At 44.9% G+C, this 22,146-nt stretch overlaps 1 protein-coding gene across 1 annotated transcript; it reads left to right on the top strand.

Annotated features, from left to right (window-relative positions):
- Positions 1-1,865: 1,865 nt before the first annotated feature.
- Positions 1,866-20,820, top strand: TNFSF8 (TNF superfamily member 8). The gene is made up of 4 exons (XM_026113865.2): positions 1,866-2,070; positions 9,368-9,413; positions 17,736-17,807; positions 18,356-20,820. The coding sequence occupies exons 1-4, from the start codon at positions 1,876-1,878 to the stop codon at positions 18,751-18,753; spliced, it is 711 nt and encodes a 236-aa protein (XP_025969650.2). The 5' UTR covers positions 1,866-1,875; the 3' UTR covers positions 18,754-20,820.
- Positions 20,821-22,146: the final 1,326 nt, after the last annotated feature.

Genomic DNA, 22,146 nt, shown 5'->3' with positions numbered 1-22,146 from the left:
ACTACCACCATTCCTCTTTAGCAAGGCATCTTCCTTGCTGCAGTATATACCTGGAATCCACCATGAGGAAGAGATGCTGAACCATCTTTTCAAGTACAGGAGATGCTAGCAAGTCACTTCCAGATCTTTTTAGCTTGGATTCTCTCTCCTGCTTTTCTGAGCTGCCACACTGTCAGGGAGGGCTGGGTAGCAGTGACTGTGTTAGGGGAGGTCCATGGTCTGCTTCCCAAAGCATGGGTTTGCTGCTGTGTGGGACTGGCTGGCTTAAGGGTTCAGATGAGCCTTCACTGGCAAGCATGTGTAAGTAAGTCCTTCCCTTGCAAGTCAAGATTAATTTCCAGTGCAAACCAGGACAAGCAAGAGTCACTGCTTCTAGCAGCTGCATGAAAGTTTTCCATCCACCAGGCAGGTGTCTGTGGGTGAAAATCCACATCATCGAACCTTGAGTGACAGATTTACTGAGAAAGCCCTGTGCAAGGGTGTTACACTATTGTCTCATCTTTACAGAGAGAAGGATGCTTCCCTTTTTCTTTGATTAAAATGGATTGCACCTGTTTCCATGGTGATAGAGGGATGCTTTTTCTCTGAAGGACATAATTTTTGAAATCTATAAAAGCTTTTGTAGTGTGCTTCACTCAAGAAGTAAGTTTATCTGCTTTTCCTCCTCTGATAGTCATCCTAAGGCATCTCTCATTGTTCGGTGCTGAAGGCAAAATATTGATTTAAATGGGCCGTTAGTAAGATCCTGTTTGGTCATTCTTATGTCCTTGTATCACTGAACTGTGAACTGGTACAACCAATGCGCCTAGCCAGTTTGATCATGTTCCATGAGTTAACTGACTTGCACAGATAAAAATCAAAAGAAGACGTGTCTAACTGCTAAAATTTTCAAAAACATCAACGTGACTTTAGACTTGGGCAACCCAGAAAGCAAGAAGTCATCTCTTCTAAAAAATTCAGGGTTTGCAATTACTGTTCATGTCACATTGGAATGGAAGAGAATTTTTCCAATTAAAGAAATCTCATTTGGGTTCTGCGGCAATCCCCCATGGCTGGGAATTAGTCCTAGTCTAGAGTATCTGAAAGTCTCATGGGCAAAGTAGAAACCAGAATTAATTCGTCAACTACAAATAACTCAGGACATGACAGTGAACACGGACACCCAGAACTCTGCGGGCACATCCTACCATCAACCTTTCAGCTATTTTGATGTGACTGCTTTCTTTCTATGGCTTTCCCTGGAACTTGTGTCCTGCATCTAAGATGCCTTCCTGACACATTTCTATGAAAAGCTTCACTGAGAATCCCACCTTACATCTAGATCTTTGCAGGCAGGAGCAAGCCACCAAACACAAAGCACAGGTCATATCTGAACCCAGACCTCTGGAGATCACAGCACTAGGATACTACTAAGAATAAAGCAGCACTAGGATAGTACTAAGAATAAGAAGAGATTACTCTGTGTAACAGGAAGGCAGTATTCGGGGTGATTTACTGTACTGAACTGCGACTGTGCTGAGTATAAAGTGAAACAGAATTTGCATAGCACTCCGTTTCACAGAAAGCCAGTGGAGGGGAGGGGGGACTGATCTGGGTAACTATTCACCTTCTGACATCAGAAACCTCCGATGCAGCATACAAGACTGCCGTCGCGAAATCCCTGATCAAGAACATGAAGCTCCTTCCCCTCTTCACAGCTGCGTCCTGCTTCACGCCCCCGGGTCCCTCTTTCTTTGTACCACAAACGATGAAGTTTTTTTTCCAGATCACATGAGCCAGGATGAAGGGGGAAAATCCTGCCAGGAACAGAGATGGGCTGCGAGTTGAATCTGATCAAGAGGAGATACAGAGCAGTACCCTGAGAGCTATATAAGAATGTGCTCAGCACAAGAGCAAACTCTTTTTCAGGTGAAGGACTCTCCCGAATCAGCCATGCATATGACCGAAGACAGCGTTTCAAGGAGGCTTGGGGCCACTAACAAAACATGTTTGTATTTCATCATCGCTACCCTTGTTGCTTTACTCGTCTTTGCGTTAGCCACCATCATGGTCTTAGCCACTCAGAGGACGGTAAGCAATTTTTAACTTTACTCCTTGGCTTTCTCTTTTACTTTTTTAAACTCCCATTTTCCAAAAATTTTCCTGTGTCAGAAAATCAGTCACTGCCACCTGTTATAAATGCACGCGCAGGAGTTAGTGGTGAGAAGGACAAAACAAAGAGGGAGAGAAAACTTTCAAGAAAAGAAGTGATTTCTCTATGGGCAACACTAATTTTTAGCATGAGATTTCTTCTCTATCAGTGGAAGTGGAAAGCTCATAATCCAAGGTTCAAGCCACCCTCTGTCCAGCCTACTTAGGAGGAGAGGTGTAGAGAGATCACTCCCTCAGTGTCTGCTACCTGGTTATTTACCCTTTTCCGAAGGGTCTCCTGTGGCTTCTTTGGAGACCAACTGCTGTGTGAGATGGTCTGGTCTGGCAGTGCCTACAGTGGTTCCTCTGCTATGTTGTTAACTGCTTTGGTGGCAGACATTACACATGGCATCTCTAGATGTGACACGGTGTGTGACATTGCCTGATACTTTACAGGAAAGACCAAAACAAAGGACAAGGATGCGGATAACCTTTGTAGTAAATGCCTAAAAGCCTTCAGCTTCCTTCAGTGGGGGACTCGACTAGACAAGGAAAGAGACGAGGATGCCACTGAGCGAAGGGATGAGACAGCGGTGCTGTCTGGTAGGACGCACTGTGATGTACAAAGGGTGCATTTCTGAAGTTTGCCACAAACTTCACTGGGGTAAAATGCCACATTAGAAGTTTTATAAGCTTAGAAATCTTATCACAAAATCTAAGTGCTGAAGTAACCTCTGCTGCTATTCATAGAAGGAAAGCATCAGCTCTGGGCTGCTGAAGGAAGTTGGCCATGGAAAACAATATATGACTTCTTAGCATAGTATTTTCTCTTACTAAACTGATCTTGTGCACATTTATGTGTCTATATGTGCATATTATCCAGAAATTGAACCATTAAGGCTTGAGTGATATTTTTTTAAGTTGTATCAGCGAGGAGTCATTTACCTGAAATCACTGTTCTTCCAAAGAAAGAAGCAGTTTGGGCATGGTTAGAATCACACATAGGTATTTTCAGATGATAGGTAGTGGGACATTAAGGGAGATCTTTGAAATAACAGCCTGGGTAATTACAGAATTGCCACAGCTATCCTATATAATGTGGCTTTCATTTGTACTTACTATGAAAGTAAGCATTAAATTAGCTCTCTATCAGGATAAATGCAGTTACACCAGTTGCCAGAGGAATTACATTACTGAGAGTCAAGTTTTTCATTTAAAAGAATAATGACATTATTGCAGCTGCTTTGGAAACTGAGCTTGGCTGAAGGAGAAAGTAGGAAGCTGAGGTGTGTGAGAAACACAAGGAAGTCAAGCAGCAATTTTACACTGTAAGCAGAATTTGGCAATAAAAATGTAATTTGTGTTCTTGCTCTCAGTGAGCTAAAAGACCCTCAGTCCAGAAGCCGCATAGTCATTCTCCATCCATGGCTGGTCTTGAATTTCCAGACCAGGGAAAAAATGCTGGTTCTGTGAGCAGGGTTCCTCAAGGAACCCCAGGGCTTGCTCCAAAAAAGCCTTGGCTCATGATCACCCTGACAGCGCTAGGCTGGGCAGAAACTGCTTTGGTGGTATAGTTGTAGTTTGGGCTGAGCATCTTTTAGTATCGACTTCAGCAGGCGCCAGGGCAGGGGATCTGGGGAGCTGTCGTACTTTAATGGCCACGGCTATTAAGTCCTGTTGCTGTAGGGAGTAAAGCATCATCAGTTGGCTTAATTATTTTCTTTGTACCTTCTCAAGAGAGGACCAACATTTTGAGCTATCAGCCCCATGGGATGCTCTGATTTTCTTTCCAGGATGTTGTCAGCTGAAGCATGTGAGCGGTCCTTGACCACTGGCACAATGCTGGTAACTTCGTGCTCTCCTTATGCTGAGCTGAGAAGAAATTTTCATGTTCCTCTGGTCAGAGGAGTGCTAGAGGGTCTCAGGGACAATATGGTCCTTGGGGCATGTCCTAGGTACCACCATATGAAGTGCAGGCTTCTGGTGGCATCCAGTGACCTGGCCCCATTGCAGGTACATGGAAATTGGCTGCTCAATCTCCTTGATCCCTTTTGATAAATTTACACTTGTCTGATTTAGCCTGAAGGAAGATGCATTGAGAAGGGAAAAATCAAACCATGTGTAAAGGAGGTGTTCTCACCATCCAAAATCTAGGTGCTCTGAGTATTTATCCAACATGAAAGACCAAACAAAAAAAAGAGCTATGAATCCAGAGTTGCATCTCTAAAACTAACACTCTTTTTCTCATATATTATATTCATCCCCCTACATTTTCCAGCACCCTGAGAAATTTCCATCATACCATGTTTTCAAGAAGGGCAGCACTGCACATTTAATATTTGGCCAGGCACGGCCAGGAAAATGTCATTTTTTGGAATCACATTCAGAACTGTGGTCAGTTTAGTTCTTCAGCTTGCAGCTGTGCAGACACTGAGCATCAGGTCATTCACTTCTATGGATCTTTCAGAAGTGATTTTCATTTTCTATAGAATAAGAATGGTTGTTTTATGGGGGTTCTTTGCCTATATTTTCCTTCTTAATACTGTTTAAGGGTCTCAAAACCTCTACCCTTCTGCCTGCTGCATTTCACTGCTGCTGGATATATACGTATATGTATATATAGGTGTTTGTGTATATATATATATATGTATCTATAAATCCAGTGAAAGACTTCAGGACAGAAAGTGCTATGCAGAGGTAGTTACTATGACACTCCAAGCATAGGGCATCTTATGATGTCCCCTTAGGCATGCTGTATTTGATGCCTAAGTCACAAGATTTAGTACTATGGGCAAATTCCGTGTGAATATCCAAAGCATACATGCTGAGACAGTACATCACTGTTCTGGGTTTTATAGAGTTCATGTTTTTAACCTCCAAACTGTGCTGGCTAATCAACTCAGCACTATAAAGGCACCAGAGTGACAAATGTTAAGAGTCAGTAGAGTATTTATGCTTGCTGAACTGATTTCCAAGGGTGCTGCAGTTAAATATTTAAAACCCCGTTAGCAGTGGGACTGCAGTGCCTGGAAATCTTTCCTATACTACCTAGCATGTTCCTGCACTAACTACTTGGTGATTTATGTATGCTTAAAAAAAGGTTTGCCATAGCATGCCACAATCAATGCTAATTGGCCCCCTCTGGTGGGCAATCTTGACAGAAGCAGAAAAAGCAACTGAAAATTGCCACTGAAAGTTGCTTTCCCACTTGTTGAACTTGCGCAGGAAAACCACTGAGGCACTTTAGAAGAAAAGTGTGCTGTTCTGACTCTCACCATAAATAGTCTGTAAATTAAGAGCCGCATGCTTACTAAAGGTGTCAGTTCAATAGGTTTTGTCAATACCAGAATAACTGAATTTAAGATGGGCCTCCATTTCCCGTGGCGCTTGTCGCCACATCAGCAGCAGAGACAGTGTCACATTTTCTGCAGGATTCATGTCTGACTTCACCTTTGCCTCCTGGTGACTCAGGGCCACCTACCTTAGCCACCACCTCCTTCCTCACCATCTCGGCTGTGAGACGGTTTGAGGCTCAGAGATGATCCAACAACCCGGAGGTCGGTAGCTGGCACCTGCAGCTGCGGGGGAGATGGCTGCTGGGTCCCGAGCGAGTGCCGCCCCGCGGGGCCCATCCAGATGCTCGGGGCATCGCTGAGGTGTTTTCAGCTGATGTCTTGACGATAGGTCGTTCAGTTGCAAAACTTCCTTTGAGGGTCCCAAGATCTTGTCCCTGGGACCTCATCGGCAGAGCTACTGTGTGCGCATGCACCTGGACACGCGCTCGGCTCTCAGAAGAAACCTGGCCCTAGTCAAGCTGGCCCAGTGCTGTTTTCTGGGGATTGTGTTCTGGAGGTGGTTTTTCTCTTGGACTTTCGGAGGAACAGATAGGTGCTCCAGGGACCTCAGTTATTCAGTTCTGACCTGGATATTAGAATTAACCCATAACCTTCTGCATGAAAACTGGGGGAGGAATCTCAAAAGTCTGGGTGCTTTTCCAGGGATGATACTTTTGCCACAGCATCATCATAAGACCATGGCTTCAAGTTACCGCCGGTCCACCTTGAAATGTCGATGCTTATCTGTGTCTTATTGCAATTACTGTGCTCAAACCACTTTGGCCCATACCTCTGCGATGGATGGCTCCAGCCGCACCGTTCACTTACAATGGCCAAATCCCAAATATGCCACTCGGGCATTGCAGGCTCCAGCTACAGTCAGACATAGATATATGAAGAAGTGGGATAGAATGATTGCTCAGATATCTCAAAGATAACCCCAAATACCAAGACAAGCTGCAATTCAGTACACTGGCTTAAGCCAAAGCACTGAAGTTAGTGGAGCAACCCCTGCTTCTGTCCAGGAATTAAAGCCCTAAAAGCGGGTAACAGTTCCGGTCAGGGAGTACGTCTTTCTGAGCTCATTTACCCCATCACTGCTCAGGAATTATCACAGCATATGCCAACAGCGGTATAACAACACCCTGCAACACTCACGCTTTGCTGTTGCTTGACTGCTAAGTGCGTGTGTATGATTCCTCTGCAGCTGGGACAAGCCTGACATTATAGATTTTCTTCCAATGAGAGAGGAATTACAAGATACATTTGATAAGAAGGTTTTGACCATGTAACAGATGATTTGGTTTGGAAAAAATTCTTGGGGAAAGAAGAAAGAAATGGCTTTCACAGGCACCTGATTATCATCTTCTCTAATGAAGGAAATTCAAATTATTCTGTTTACTGAATAATGACTGAAATCCTTCATTACCAGCACCCAGAGTCAGGGTGCAGAAAGGGTGAAATTCATTGTAATGAATTTTTTCCTGAGCTTGTGCTGCAGAATTTAATCTCTTTGAGCTTCTGGTCTGTACCTCTTTACATTTCAAATTACAGCATTACATAGAATATTCTTGCTGTTAGAAAAGAAAACAGCAATACCAGTAATATTTCAAACCAAGCTCGAAAGATTTATTTGAATATCTACTCAATTGTCGCTAATTAAATTGCATTAGTATCTGGTGTTTTCACCCACTGGGAGACTTCCCAGGCGAGAATAGGATACATTAATACATTTTAATTTTGGTCCTGTTGCCCTGACTACAAAGCAAACTGTGAGTCATCAGACTCTTTTCCTGCATGCCGTCTCCAAGGGAGGTCTGCAAGGTGAACGCCTCGCTCTAACGATAATATCTCAATTGCTTTACCAAGCGCTCCTGTATGGGCAGCAGCGGGACTGCTGTCTGATTTCATTTGGTGTAAGGTAGTTGTGGATGTAGCATCTCCTTTGTTTCCTGAAAAAATTCCTTTAATGTTCTGCAGAGGGCAAAATGCTCATATATCGCACTGAAATGCAATGCTTCTCCATGCTCTGAGTGTGGGGTGGGAGGGATGGCCTCATGCAAGTGACACGAGGCTGGAGCAGAGAGGCCATGGCAGCCGGTCCTCGGGACCACGAAGACGTGAGGGTGTTTTCAGTCCTACATTTGATGGTAGGTGTGCATGGGATCCACGGCAGTTTGGGAGGATGGGTGTTGTGGGGGGGCACCAAAAAGCTTGGAAGTTCCTGCTCTTCCAAATTACAGCTCTAGATTCCCCTTTGGCTCCTAATGCAGCAGATTGCCTGTACATCCTAGGCAGATCACCTGGAGAAACACCGTGGCTCTCCTGCAGCTGTAATATAAATAAATTCTCCCGCCTTACATAGGTGTGAGGAGAGAAAGTCAACAAATCAGGCGTTACAGATACCCAAATCACACACTACCTGCGCAAACTCTGTCTGCAGGACACAGCGTTTTGCTATCAGAGCCAAAGGATAATATTGTTTTGCTGAGAGCAGAAGTAAATCTGTGCTTTAGCTGCGGTTGAAAAAATGGTCACATTAGGTCAGAGTCTAAGTAAAACTGCTTTTACACATTGAAGACCAGAGCCTTAAGTACCACAGAGAGACACAAGAGGACTTCTCTTACTGTCCAACTATCTTTCTTCTTCCCACGCTACACATTATTCTAGTTATGTCCAGAAATAAAGTACTTATCCCAGACTGCTGGCATAAGACCCTTGATTTCTCCAGCCTGCGAGTGGCTGGTCTGCCTCCTTGCTCTCAGGAGATTTTAGATGTCCTGCCGAAGTCAGTACTTGCTTCCCTACTGTCTTGTTCTTGAACAAGCTAAATTGGGCCTGGCTACATCAGACTGCACAATTACCCCAGGAAATCAGTATCCAGATTAAAGGAGCTGGTTTAGGCTAGCCTGAAAGGGAGCAAAACCACTCCCTGGTACTACAAGTACTGTGGGTCTGCGCTGGTGTGCATGTGTGAAGGGACGTGACACACAGTTTCCAGTGCTGAGACTCTCTCAGTTTCTTTCCTAGTCTACTGGGAGAATTTGTTTGCTCCTCGAGGGCATTGCCGCAGGTCTGTGAGCTGTCAGTGATTTAACCTCCATGGAAACAATATGCAAGCGAGCACACGCTTGAGGGTTTGATGTTTGGATGGCAGAGGTGTGATGAAACACCACAGACTAAGTCACCGTATTTACGCACTCAGGGCATGTTTCCTACTATGTGAGGACAACTTCCTCTGATGACCCTTGGGTTCACACCCCAGCAAGAAGGAGGAAGACCTGTGAGGCAGGACAGATGTACCGCTCCTCTGAGACCTGTCCTGGGCATTACAGCTTCTATATCTGGCCACCCATGGGCTTTTCAGAGCTGGACGTTGTTCTCAAATGCTGCCAGTCCTGTATGAGGAGCCCTGCTCTGTCCTACCCTGTCCAAGCTTCATGAGCCACAAAACAGGGGATTTCAGGGCTTTTGCTTCCAACGTGACCCCAAAAAAAGCTGCACAGATTTCCTACGGCACTGAGAGACTTGCTGGCCATGTCAGAAACGTAGAGTTCTAGATTAGGAAAAAATGGAATTTTTCAGGCCACACAAACATCTACTTTCACCGTTTTTTGTGCCACAAGATGTGATGAGGGATGCCTGAGGGTGAAAGTTGGGTGTGTGAAGAAAGTTATATCTGGAGGCCTGTGCTCCCTAGCAAGCCCCCTCGGACCCATGTGTCTCCATAGGAGCCATATGATCCACAGCGGCTGGCGCTGACTCCTCGTGTATCAGTCTCTGTATTGCCCTCCTGGGACACAATGGAAATTTTTAAGATCCACTTTTAAAATTGGGCCCTGCTTAACCACCGGTATGTCCAGCTCCCAGAATAAACATCCGTTCTCATGCTTCTCTTTCAGGCAGCTGATCCTGCCACGGAGGGTGTTGCAAAACCTATCAGAACAGGTAAGACACCTAAAATGTCGATAGGTGCAATTTGTTTAATCTGTAATGCAAATATTGCCCAGGATGACAACTAAGCTAATTGTGCACTTCTTAACCTTTCATGTAAAGCTTCTTCTTGGTGAAAAGCCAAGGCAGTGTTAAAAAAAAAAAAAAAAAAAAAAAAAAAAAAAAAAAGCTTTCAAATTACTCGGTACCTCCGGAAACCAGTGCATGAGGAAATAACAAGCATTTCTGAATTTACCCTGAGGTGTCTTTGCAACAGAGCATTTTTGCCAGAGGATGTGAACATCAGTCTGACTATTAGGTGTTGGTTTAAAGGCTGGCTCCTGCACATGTGGGCGTAGCGTCCCTGTTTTCGCAAGCCCTGCGTGCAAAGGCACTGGCATGTGTTCCAAAGCAACTGACTCCTCCTGAGCTCCCTTGGCCTGGAGTAGTCATGTGTTTCCTACTGATTTGCAGGAAAAGAGACGAGAGGAGGAGTATGTCTAGGAGGAGCAAGTGGAAAACAGCAGCAAGAGATGCAGAGCAAGAAATTAGAACAGGCAGACTATGGATATAGGGAGCCCAAAGTAGGTGAAAACTTTCTAAAAAGACTAGCAGAGACTGTGTGCCAAGGTTCTCCTTTTGCTTAGCATAAATCAGGAATAGCCCTATTTATTTTTTTGAAATTGCTTCCCAGGTTATGTGGCCCTTAGTACCAAGTATTTTGGCCTACTGCAAACAGGACTCAGCCCAGGTGGATAGGAGCTGCTATTACCTTCCACTCTACACTGGGAGAAACTGAGGCACAGGGTTCATCTAGAGGGGTTGGCAGAATTCAGAACTGAAGTTCAAGGTCCAGAGAGCCCTAATTATGTAACCAGCTTTTCTGCACCTCAGTATTTGCACAGAGTTAAGATAATGAAGCCTCTGGCCAACTTCTGAATTCAGGAGAACTTCTCAATCCAGGGCTCTTTTGGGGCTTTTTCATGCCCCAAAGGTCTTGAAGTGGTCCCTGCATGTCACAGTGCTCTACCCCAGAACCTCACATAGGCCTAACCATCATTTTTCTTAAATTCGTGTAAAACTGGAGGCATTTTCTTCTGCCTGGGCCAGGACATACAGAACACATTGGTTTCTCTCCATCATCTGAAGTATCTCATTATGTCTTGCTAAGTGTCTCTGGTGCTTTATTTGATACCTGCAGATCCTCAGAAATAAAGGAGAATGTTGATGGAATCAACATTCTGGATAAGGTGGATAAGGGTGGATAAGGACATTTGGCTTCAGCCTGGTTTACCTTAGTGTAGCAAGGATGTGAGCCATCTGTATTACCTTAAATTCTCAGGGCCAGATTTTTATTTGGGAGCCCATTTCCCATTACAGCTGTGAACGGATAAGAGGCGGATAAGGGCGGATAAGGGCATCTGGGTAGTCATGTCGCTGTCGCCCTCCAGTGCACCCCGCGAGGTGCCCAGAAGGGAGCCCTTGCACAGGCTGCTCATCACTGAGTTGCCTCAATTAATCCCTCCCTAATGGTTTGCCAAGCACCTGCCTCTGCAGCTGGGCTGTTTCTAACATCCGTGGTGATGGAAAGGCAGGCAGCAACTGCGAGAAGGTACAGCCCGAGAGAGACACCGCTCTCACAAACCGACATAACCTCAGGGAAGTCACCAGAACTGCGCTGGTTTTCATGGCTGAGTTTTACCGCTAGGTAGCAAGAAGTAGTGAAAGCTGTCGGAGTGGAGTACAGTGATTGACAGAGGAGGAGCCACAGAGACATTATCAGTCAGTCGGTATTATTTTAATGCAAAGCACAAGCAATGCTGGCTTTACCAGAGCAGGAAGGAGGAGTCTCGCTAATCCTAAAGAAGTGCGTTGTTTTTTTTTTTAACCCAGCCAGCTGGTGCCACTTGCTTTCTCTTCTCATCAATAACTGGCAGCTGCCAGGCAGGAAGAATTTGCAAGATGTTGTTTCATTAGCTGTAAACCTTTTTGTCTTTGGCTCAATATCAATTACAGGCACCCTCTTGCTCTGTTAATCCTGCTGGTAAATCTGAGACGATGGCATGAGTGAAAGATAGAGGAGGGAATGAGAGAGAAACCCCGCAAGGCAGGAAAGGTTCCTGAAAGCTGTTTGTGATGGGTGCAAGCACTTGATCAGCCCTGCTGTCATTGCCTGTCAGGGTCTACTATACGGCTCTGGCAGGATAATGGAGCATTAAAGTGTGAGTGAATTACAACGGCCTTTTATTTTTCTGTTAAAATGCATAAAGCGGGGCTAATTGATTAATTTATCCCACGGCTTAATTTATGGAGTCCCCCTCGGCAGGAAAGTTTGTCACACGGCGCTAGGCATCGCCCGCTGGCTTCTAAGCAGGGAGAGGCAGTGACCCGCTGCGGGGTCCCGGCGCGCCGCGAGGGGCAGAAACGCGGTGCCGTGCTGCCGGCTGGCGCCGGTGGTGAGGCTCAGGCAGAGGGTGCTGGAGATTCGGATTTGCAGGGTGTCGGCCACGCAGGCAGCCCGGATGCTGGTAGCGTAGTCTGGCTGTATATGTCACCTTCTGGTTCACCACAGCGTCCTCGAAGCTGAAAAAGCAGCCAAGGGTGGAAAAACTGAGCAATGCCAAGTTGCGAGTGCTCAGCCTCGCTCTAGCCCTGCGTGTATCTGTGTGCCAACGGGGAAGCTAAAGGTGTTGGCTATGCTGGTGGTAGCTGCTTGTGCAAAACGCTTTGGAGATGGTAAGGGGGGGATGCAGGAATGTGCCCGTGAGAAGGGTTTGGGTTCCCGCAGGTAGAGGTACTTCTCTGTAACATAAATGGATGGTGGTCCAGAAATGGCTACTTCCCTGAATCAATTCAGTAGTGTTAAAACAGCCACACAGAGAAAAAAAAAAAAAAAAAAAAAAAAACCCAAACCCAGTATCATTTAATTTAGATTTCCAGTGAGATTATATTCTATTAGCGAAATACCAGTGGGCACTAAAGCAGAGCTAGGGAGGTTGTACCTTCCTGACTCAGCGGTCAATCCTCAATGGATGGGTTTGCAGTAATCTGCAAGCAGGGGCTGAGAGAGATGCTAATTAAATGTTGGTGTGAAAAACGACACCAGTCTCCTGAAAACCTCTTTGCCATACTCCGTGGAGTGGCTGAACAACAGGGGAAATAATTAAATTTGCCTTGAAATAAATGTTTGTGAAATGTTCTTTCTGTGGATATATTTCTCTGTGAAAACCCATCCACTTTCCACAGCCACTGAATCACATGCTAATAAATACCACAGAGGCATTATCGCTACATTCACTTTATGGAGGGAAAACTAAGGCACAGAGAAATTTGTAATGGCTGCCAAGGATCAGTTCTCATGATGTCCTAGCTCTGGTCTCCAAACTTTGTTTCCCTATAAATGCTGTATCCCTCGATTGTTAACTTTTCCTGTTATTATTTGAATCACAAAGACACGGTAACAAAATCTGTTCTCATTTTCAAAAGGAAAAACGTAGAGATACATATGCACACACACACCATATATATTTTTGTCTGGCAGTAAGACTGACAGACTGACAAGCAAAGGAAATTAAGCATCCCATTCACAGTTGTAATGGGAAATGGGTTCCCAAATAAAAATCTGGCCCTGAGAATTTAAGCTAATACAGACGGCTCACATCCTTGCTACACTAAGGTAAATCAGGCTGAAGCCAATGGAGTAAGGAGAGTCATTCCAGATTTGCAGTGGTACAACCAAGTGCAGTTTGGCCTGCTGCAACTAAATCTGGTCTCCTCCAGGCTGGCATTATTCCAGCGTAGCACTACTGAAATCCCTGGGGGTATCAGTCAATAATCCTGGCAGAAATGGACATCTCACATTCAGACCATAGAGATTTTTATTCTCTCAGCTTCAGTGCATGCGTGTATTTGTGTGAAACTTTGTCTACTTTTAGGGAAGTCAGGGCAGATGAGCTGTGTTTCTCACTTCAAAAAAATTTGGTAAGCCTGGGTTTGCAAATGCTAGGGAGCATGCACAGGCATCCTCCTAAGCAAGCATCCAGAGCAAACTGCAGCTAAACACATTCAAATTAGTCATAACAGGTGACTGGTTTCTTATTTAATTAATAATGAGGTGATTGGTATTGCCAAATGCCAAACGATGGATCCTCTGTGTCTTCGATACTTAAAACACGAGTTATCGGGCTGTATAGACAAATACCTCATGAAATTATGTGGCCTTTGCTATACCGAGGAGCAGGCTAGCGCACGCACAGCAGTGCCTAGGTGAGAAACATCACTCGGGGACACAAATCTCAGTTTTACTTTACTGGGCCAGTCCTCTCTGGCCTGTCCACCCCTGCTGGCTGGCAGCTGCTTGCAGGACCCTTAGCTGGAAGGGGATGAGTTAACGATAGTTAAGGAGACTTCAGATAGGGACTGCAGAGAAATAAGAAGTTAGTCCTGCTAACTCCGGTATACTGCTAGAGACAAAATCCCCTTGCCTAATTTTAAATGCACTTAAACTTGGGGAGGGGGGAGTTGAAAGCTGTGTATTGCCAGCCTTTACCTCTTAGGATATATTTCTTATGTAATGTTTCCTTAAGATGAGTTCAAGCATTTGAACTGCTCTCGTGCCTGTGCACCCTCAAATTTCCAGCCAGCCCTAATGCTGTAGGCACTGCAGAGGAATTGCACTGCAAGAGATGACTGCTACTCGGATGAGCCTCAAACGCCCTGTGTGGGGTGCTTTGCCCGTCTTGGTGGCAAAGCTTTGCTCTGCCAGGCCACTTGGTTTCAACACCCTTTATACTGCCGCTGCACCCGTCTCACGGGTGGGAAAACTGAGGCAGCCGGGAGGCAGGAGAGCTCTCCAGGCCAAGATGCTCCTCCCCAGGCCCCCCCGGGTGCTGCCCGGCCGCACCACGTCAGTCGGCGAGCCCCGTGGCCTGCCCGTTCCCGACAGACGCAGCCCCGCTGGGAGCTGCTGCCTTCCTGCGCGAGGGTGGAAGTCGCGCGAGCCTGAGCCGCGGCTCCCATTTCACAGCCCGGAGGCACAACCCCTTTGGCTTAGCGGGTAGAAGCTGTGTTAGGCTCAAGCAAATTCTCCAGCCCTTTCCCGCAGGGCTGCCCCGCGGGATGCTTGTCGTGAGACAAAGGGGATCGGGATGACGAAAGGGAATTATCTCTTAATAGCTTCCTTAGGACAAAATAACCTCATCAGCTTCCTGTGGAGACTCCTTCATCAGCTGGTTGCCTTAGAGCAGCCTGATCTGGAGCACTGTCCATGTATCCTGCATCGCAGGGACAAGTGAAACCAGTACGATCTCCTTGGTACTTAGTCCACAGTGTGGCTTTGCTTTTCCTCCTTCTTACCATACTTTTAAGCCCATATAATCCTATTGACTTCAGTGGGATTACTTCTGATCTACACGCTATTAGTGCAAAGCCAGTTAGGTGATGTGGTTGAACATATCCACTGATCAGTGCTGAAACTCTGGTAATTTCAGTAATGTTTCGGATAAAAGAATTAACTTCAGAAATAAACCTGGAAAATGGTTATAAGCTGCCTCAGCAGAGCGAGGACAGGAAATGTCTCTATACAACAATTTTTTTTTCCATACCATGTTTTCTCAGAAACACAGCTGATGTCACCAAATAAATGGCTTACAAACACACACACATATAAAACGTGCTGACGTCAATGAATGTAAGTGCAGGTTTGCAAATGTGAAATACAGTCAGATCAGCCAGGAGTCAATCTGGAGAGATGCCATGCGAATATCCTGAGACAGCTCAGGACGGATACGGCTCCTGGAAGCAGCAGCCTACTTGCGGGCAGGCGCAGCGCTTTGCTGGGTTAGCAAAAGTTACAGGGCTGCAGCTTCCAAAGTCTGCTTGAGCAGCAGGGGATTTTCTGCCTTAGAGGGTAAAACCCCTTTAAATGCCCCTGAGTTTCTATAAAAATAGTCTCCCTCCCTGCGGGACATCTGCAAGGTGAGGGAGCTCAGGGCTGCTGAACACACCTTACCAGAGACTGCTGCTGCCATTCTAACAGTGTTGGTCCAGAGTAAGGACCAGAAGGGGTTTCTTTCTTTTCCTATCCTATTCCATCCTATTCCATATCTGTGTAGTGTCTGCACACTCACTAGAAACTACGTTGACATGACTAACAGCAGGAATGCTAGTTTTGCTCTTCCTCTGGGGGTTTCCAGCACAGCCGAGGGAGTTTGGTGCACAGCCTATTCAGTTTTAGAGAGCAGGGAGCACCTGCTTCCCTCCAGAGAGTTTCGGTTAATGTAGCTAGAAAAAGTTTGCAATTCTTTCAAGACATCCACAGCCTGCTTCTCCAACAGTACCAGTGTGATGACAGCAATGTTACAAAACATCAACCAGTGAGACTTGTACATGTGACCAGCTTCTCCCCGATTTATCCACCCTCCTGACCAGGAATCTCTTATAAATCAGGCCAAGTAGACACCACAGAGGTCTGGAGGTTTGAATTGCCTTTCTTGTACCCTTAGTTTAGGAATTTTATGAAAATTAAGATCCTTAGCTCGCTCTGCATTAAGTAGACCTTTTCTATACTGTTCATGTTAGTAACAGCAACAAATATATCACATATATTTTGTCTATATTATATATAGATATAGATGTATAACAGATGTTATTGCAGTTATTGCATGGAGTTATTGCAGATTTACTCATGTTATAACTGGGAGCTGAATTGAGTTCTGTGTATTTTCCATCCTTCTGAGAACCTTGTAGTGTAGGTAACTATCATACCAATTTTAGAAACTGATTCATAGGAAAATTTTGGTGATATGCAAACCCTGGGATAGGGGGATATAGTTTGGCGTGGCTCTACTGAAATTCATTCACGCTTTATTCATTGTATTCAGCTATAGAATAAAACACAGGACTTTCCCAATCTCCTGCCTGAGCTGCTTAGACACATCCACATCCATGGCATGGCCAGGAGATGCAAAGAAGAGGTCAATGCAATGGGAAATAATCATTTGTCTGCCTGGGTGCAGCCACCCAGGACACACAGGGATATACTCTATTTTCCTGAACGTACATCTAGTTCAAGCATTCCTGTGCACGTGGGGTATAGCACAAAAAACCACAGGGCTGTACGACCTGTTCTCTACATAGTCAGAGCATAAAGCAGGAATAAACAGTACCAGCCACTGAAAGCCTCCCTTGGTAAGAAAGGACAAGGAAAGGCTTACACAGAGCAGACAAGAAAATGAAATGTATCCGGTGAGGATGTGAAGCACAAGGGTAAGCAGTGACATGTAAGGCCGGGGTGCCGGACCTGGGGATGCAAGGCTGGGCGTGCAGGGCTAGGGATGCAGGAGTGGGGATGCCAGGCCAGGCTGTGGACACTAGGAGTGCAGGGCCTGGGGTGCAGGAGAAGGGATGCAGGAGTGGGGATGCTGCGCCCATGGTAAGCAAGGTGTCGTCTGCTCTAATCAGTAGCTCTCAGCTCTGAACAGTCAACAGCTTCACCTGCAGCCTTGGAGACATCCATGTTTTGCCTCTAAGAGAACAGAGTAACAATTCAAAAGCTCCTGAAAAGTCACTTGCAGAACCATGTTCCAGCTATAGGTGCAAAGCTCTCTGTCTGTAACTGTACCATGCAAATAATTCAGCCCTCTAGGATGGTTAAATAGGCTTATCCCCACATAATTTCTGGGAAGTAGAGTACGAAATGCAATTTTTTGAAGCGATAACTACAGGCTACCATGGCCTTGGACTGCCAGAAGTATACCAATAGAGTTAACACTGCTACAAAATCCACATGTGGATCAGATACTGCTGGACACGTAGTAAAAACCATCACTAGGACACTCTGCTCTAGCTTCACCTGTTTGTCGCAGGTCCCTGCTGGAGATAGCTGACCCTTTGGAGCAGCTGCCATAGTTGCATGTGCAGTTTGTCCATAGCCCCACTTCAAAATAAAGGAGGTCCTGAAGAATACGTGCAATTCCGTCTATTTAAGGAAACTCAGGCAGGAGCAAGTTGCACACATTGCTTTGCGAGGGTAATAAAAGCCAGTGAGGTGGTGGTGATGAGACAGTTGTTTCATCCTGTTCGGATGTAGAGCTGCACCTGTATCCGTGACCAGCATCTGGGCCCCCGCACAGCCCCAGGCACAGGTCCTGCACCTCATCAGGTGGGCAAGGGAGCAAGCACTCGCTTCCCTCACCTCCAGGGGTGATGGGGCATCTAGGGACAGCTGAAGGTTGAGCTGGACAGTACAAGGTGGGGATCACTGCAATGGGGAGCTGACAGCATCTCCCATAACCCAAACAGCTCTGGAGTGGTCATTTAATCTGTTGTTTCCTTCAGGGAACACCTCCGAAGACTATTTAAGAATCCTACAGAGTGTCCCGATCAAGACAGCCGCCGCGTACATGAGAGGTCAGTGGGGAGCCCAGCCGAGGGCAAGCTTTGGCAAATGTGTGTTTCAGAGCCAGCTGGAGAGCATGCTATTTGTATTATTCACAATGAATTCACTGGCAAACAGCTTTTTGGCCAAGAGGACATTTTATAGGAAAAATTCCTTAGTTTTCTTGAAAATGTGAGGTTTCAGTAAATCCCCTATCTGATCATATAGACATATTTTGTTATCTTGATAAGAAAACATAAATAAGGAAGTACCTTCTCCCCTGCAACACACAGGAGTGTATATCCTCATTATTTTCCTTGAATATTGCAGAAAGCCATTTTCACTGCTTCTCTTTTTCTCGGGTTTCCCAAAGGGCCATGTAGTCCTTGGGACTTAACATCCCACTTCTAAGTGTCATCTTCTCAGCTGGGGTCTGGGCCTTCTGTTGGAGTTTCTGGCAGGAAAACCACAGAACAGGTATCCCCATCCACCAAGAAATACTGTTGCAGTCAAAAAACCCTAAATTTAGGTCACTAGAGTTCAGTGGCTCATTTTAAAATTTGTTTGCTTTTCTTTCTAGTATCAAACCCAGTAAATAGTTCAAAACTGAGCTTGATCGAGAAGGGTATTTGTGAAGACATCCAGTGCAACAGTGAGGAGCTGGTGATACAGAAAGAAGGTCTCTACTTGATCTACTGCCACTTGAACTTTTATTTTGCCAACTGTTCAAACAACCCCACAGACCTGAAGGTAGAGCTCCTTGTGAATGACAAAATCAACAGGCAGACGTTATCCACATGGTGTGCATCAGACACATGCCAAGAAAAGACTTTTAAGACCTCATTCCAGCTCCATTTGACACATCTAAACATGAAGGACCGGATATCAGTAAGACTCAATCAGCCTGAATTTTTGAATGTAGTTTTCCTTCCCAATGAAAATGTTCTCGGGGTCTTGAGGTACAGCGATGAAATGTGAGTGGCTCTCTGTCTTCCCGCGGCTGCCCAGACTATCTTTCTCTGAACAACAGCAGCCTGCTTTTACTAGGCAAAACCTTGTTTTAAATTTCCTATCTTACTCCGTCGCTAGGGTAAACAAGGAACTTTGTGGCAGTGTCCCAGAAAGAAACCTAAAACACTGTAAGACCCGCATCTGACAGACGTAGGATCGCTCTCTTTTGGCTCAGAGTAGGACCGCTGAGATGTTGGGCTATCTGGCATACAACCCGCAGCCATGCCAATGGTTCTTCAAAACAATACTGTGCAAACACAGACCAAAACTCAGCCAGACTGCGGGAAGAATAGGCAGCGCTGAGAAGTTTTGGCTAATGGACTGCCGGCAAGGTGCCTGTGCTCAGGAGATGGGGGAATCTCTTTATCTGAATTATATCCAATAGTACTTTGAGCTAGTCTTTCCAAAAGCTAACGGTCAAAGTTCATAATTAATGCTATCTTTACAACTGGAGCATGCAACTGCAAGTCTTGAGCAGCTTTATGGGTAGACTGTACAAAAGCAAAGATGAGGAAATCGTTGACTCACAGGCTGGTAGCTTATGCCCTGGGACAGGATGTAGGAGATTTGGGACTTGCAAAATATTTCTGTGCTGCATTCTGCTAGGGACTTTGTGGGATTTAGTTCCAAATGTTTCCTTTTTTACTATTTATACACCTTTTCTATTTAAACATTAAGCTCTTTGGGGGCAGCAACTGTGTGTAGGCACAGTGCTTAGCCTCTGTTCACATCTGGGGCTTCTAGAGCCTTCCATAACAAGTAGTGAAATAATAACTTAGTTGTGCTGCAAAACAAAGAAGTTCATTATGATACATTTTCCTTGAATCTTGTCCAGCCTATCTGGCAGTAAACTGAATGACACTGTAGCACCAAGGTGTGTAAACACACCTCTATCTAACACCACAACTTCCTGAAAATCCAAGACTGAGATCTGAGGTTCCAACTTTCCCGAAGACGACTTCAAAGCGGGCTCTCAACTGAGAGGTGCAGTACTTGGACATTCCAGAAGATAGATTTTTATTAGAGCTTCTTCAGGTCACTAAGAAGCTTAGAAAATGAAGTGTAAACCAGCAATCCCAGGCCTTCTTGATCTATGCATTTCAGTAATACAAAGGCATTTACTTGAAATGTGATTTTTACAGTAAGGGAGAGAAAGGACCAAAAATTTCTTTTCCCTTCGTCACTGAGGTTCTACTAAGGCTTGTTTCGTTGGCATCTGTTTTTTCCCCTTGCGTACCTGTACCTTCTTTCCTTCACATGACTAGAGCTGCATGAACTGTTCCTGTCAAAACATTTAGTCATGGAATTAGTGACAAAATCTGTTTCTGGCTTCAGTAACCCATTAATTGTTTTATTATTCAGGCTTATCTGACGAATGGTTTGTGTGGACATACTCAAGATACTCCTGACAGTAGTAATTTGCTGCTTGTGTTATTTGACTCATGGTGCATACGGTGAGGTTTCTTCTCTTTGACCGGGTGACTTCAAAATGCGCAAAAAACTTTCATAAGGTCATGAAGCACAGATCTGCTTCATTGCTAGAGGTACCTAGCAGATATCAGCATATAGATACGTATTTATACAGTAACTGATAAAACTTTCTCATTTGATAAACATTGATGCAAAAAATTTTCCTTTCACTAGAAGTAGTTAGAAAAAAGAAAACTAAATCTGTGCTTTCTTCCTTTCCTTTTCCCCTTAAAGAGAAGAAATCACATTTTTTAAGAATCACCTTGCCCTACTTAAGACTTTCTAACCTCCATGGAAATGACCTCACCCATCTAACCCTATAAAACTCTCGTGTCACTGAATAGCATTTTTAACTGCTATCTGCCTGCACCTTTGTACACACAACTAGTGCCCAGAGAAGTTTAAGTACATCTTCCAGACAGGGATCATGGCTACTGAATATAGGAAAGGCAGCTGACTAATTAAAATATACATTTTTATTCCCCACCCCGCCTTCCCTTAAGGCTTTGAATTGAAGGAGAAAAAACATTCTTTTTTTTTTTAAATAAAAAATCTCTCTGAGTAGGATGATTTTATTCTATTATTTTACCAGATGGAGAAAATCATGACAAAACAGTGCTAAGTTTCTCAGCCCCCAGGCTTTGTAATACCACAAGATAAAGCAATCTGGCCGCTACTCCACTGCTGCTGAGAAATAAGAATAAATTATAGCCGTAAAGAAAATCCATTAATAGTGTGTAATTTTTCCATCAGTCTTAAAAATGTTAAACAGCTTTCATTAAAGCAAAGCCCTAAGCCAAGCAAACCCTATTGTCTGGCACACTCCAAGTCACTTCACTCTCTCATCATTTTTCTTACTTTCTAGTCTTTCTGAAAAAGTTTCTTTAATCTTGACCACAATCGTGTACAGAAAATTCCAGGATGAATCTTTGCACAACACCATGTCTTTTCGGCAAGGTCAACAGCAAGGCGCTTTGGGGGAACAGCTCATTCCCATGGTCTCAGCTTCACCATTTGCAGCAACCGGCTTTTCGGCAAAGGGTCCCTGCTCGAAACTGGCTTTACCTTAGCTGCTGAGGTCCCAGGGGACAGGAGTTCCTGCTCCGGTTCCCCACCACAGAGCTCAGTCCTGGAGAAACATGGACTACTGAAAGTACGAAAGTCACAGAGGATTTTTGAAAATTCCTCCCCTTGTCCTCAGATGTGGCAAACATGTGGCTTTCTGTGCGTAAACTCGATGCTAATTTGACCAGAAACAGGAAGCAGCAGCAATCTCACAAGGAAGTCTGCTACACTGAGGTTTCTTAGCCTTTCTCAGAGACTGAAAAAGTTGCATTCTTGAACTGTTTTCTTTTGGGTTAAGCAGCAGCTATAGGTGTTAATATATGCCATTATTCATAATCCTGGTTGAGAGAAAAAATGTGTAGTATTGGCCTAATACTGGCTGTTGTTAACCATTCTAGGAAATTTTAAGAGTCTTGAATAGAAATCGAGTCGATGGCATACACTTCCATGCAAGCTCACCTGGGGGCAGCAAACCAAATCAGATCAAGTCTGATGTCGGAGCTCATAGAGCTGGATCTGAACTTCCCCAGAGCTGGGGAGACTTTGAGTCCAGGATTGCAATTACACGTCATGAGACTTGATGACATCTACAGTGTAACTGGCCTGAACCCAGACTCCTCAAAATTCAGATCTGAAAATTGGGTTGTGGCTACACAAGTGCTTACTGAGGAACTTCGAGTTTTGCATTCACTTCTGCTCTGTTTTTGTTTTATTTTAACTCCTTCCTTCCGAGAGGGAAGAATTATTGTAGTCACTTAGAGTGAAATTCTTTACTATGCCATGGCCCAGACCAGGGGCTATGTACTACCTAAAAAAGTGCAGCAT

This window comes from Dromaius novaehollandiae, chromosome 20, assembly GCF_036370855.1.
Source record: "Dromaius novaehollandiae isolate bDroNov1 chromosome 20, bDroNov1.hap1, whole genome shotgun sequence".
In the NCBI taxonomy this organism is placed as follows: domain Eukaryota; kingdom Metazoa; phylum Chordata; class Aves; order Casuariiformes; family Dromaiidae; genus Dromaius; species Dromaius novaehollandiae.
Note: the sequence above shows the minus strand (reverse complement) of the source record. Positions and strands in the feature narration are given on the sequence as shown.

What these genes read in the sequence shown, in the direction of transcription:
- TNFSF8 (XM_026113865.2), top strand. Translation starts at nt 1,876, where the DNA reads ATGTGCTCAGCACAAGAGCAAACTCTTTTTCAGGTGAAGGACTCTCCC. An exon ending in TCTTAGCCACTCAGAGGACG is followed by an intron (nt 2,071 to 9,367) that starts GTAAGCAATTTT and finishes CTTCTCTTTCAG; the next exon opens with GCAGCTGATCCTGCCACGGA. An exon ending in AGCCGCCGCGTACATGAGAG is followed by an intron (nt 17,808 to 18,355) that starts GTCAGTGGGGAG and finishes TTTTCTTTCTAG; the next exon opens with TATCAAACCCAGTAAATAGT.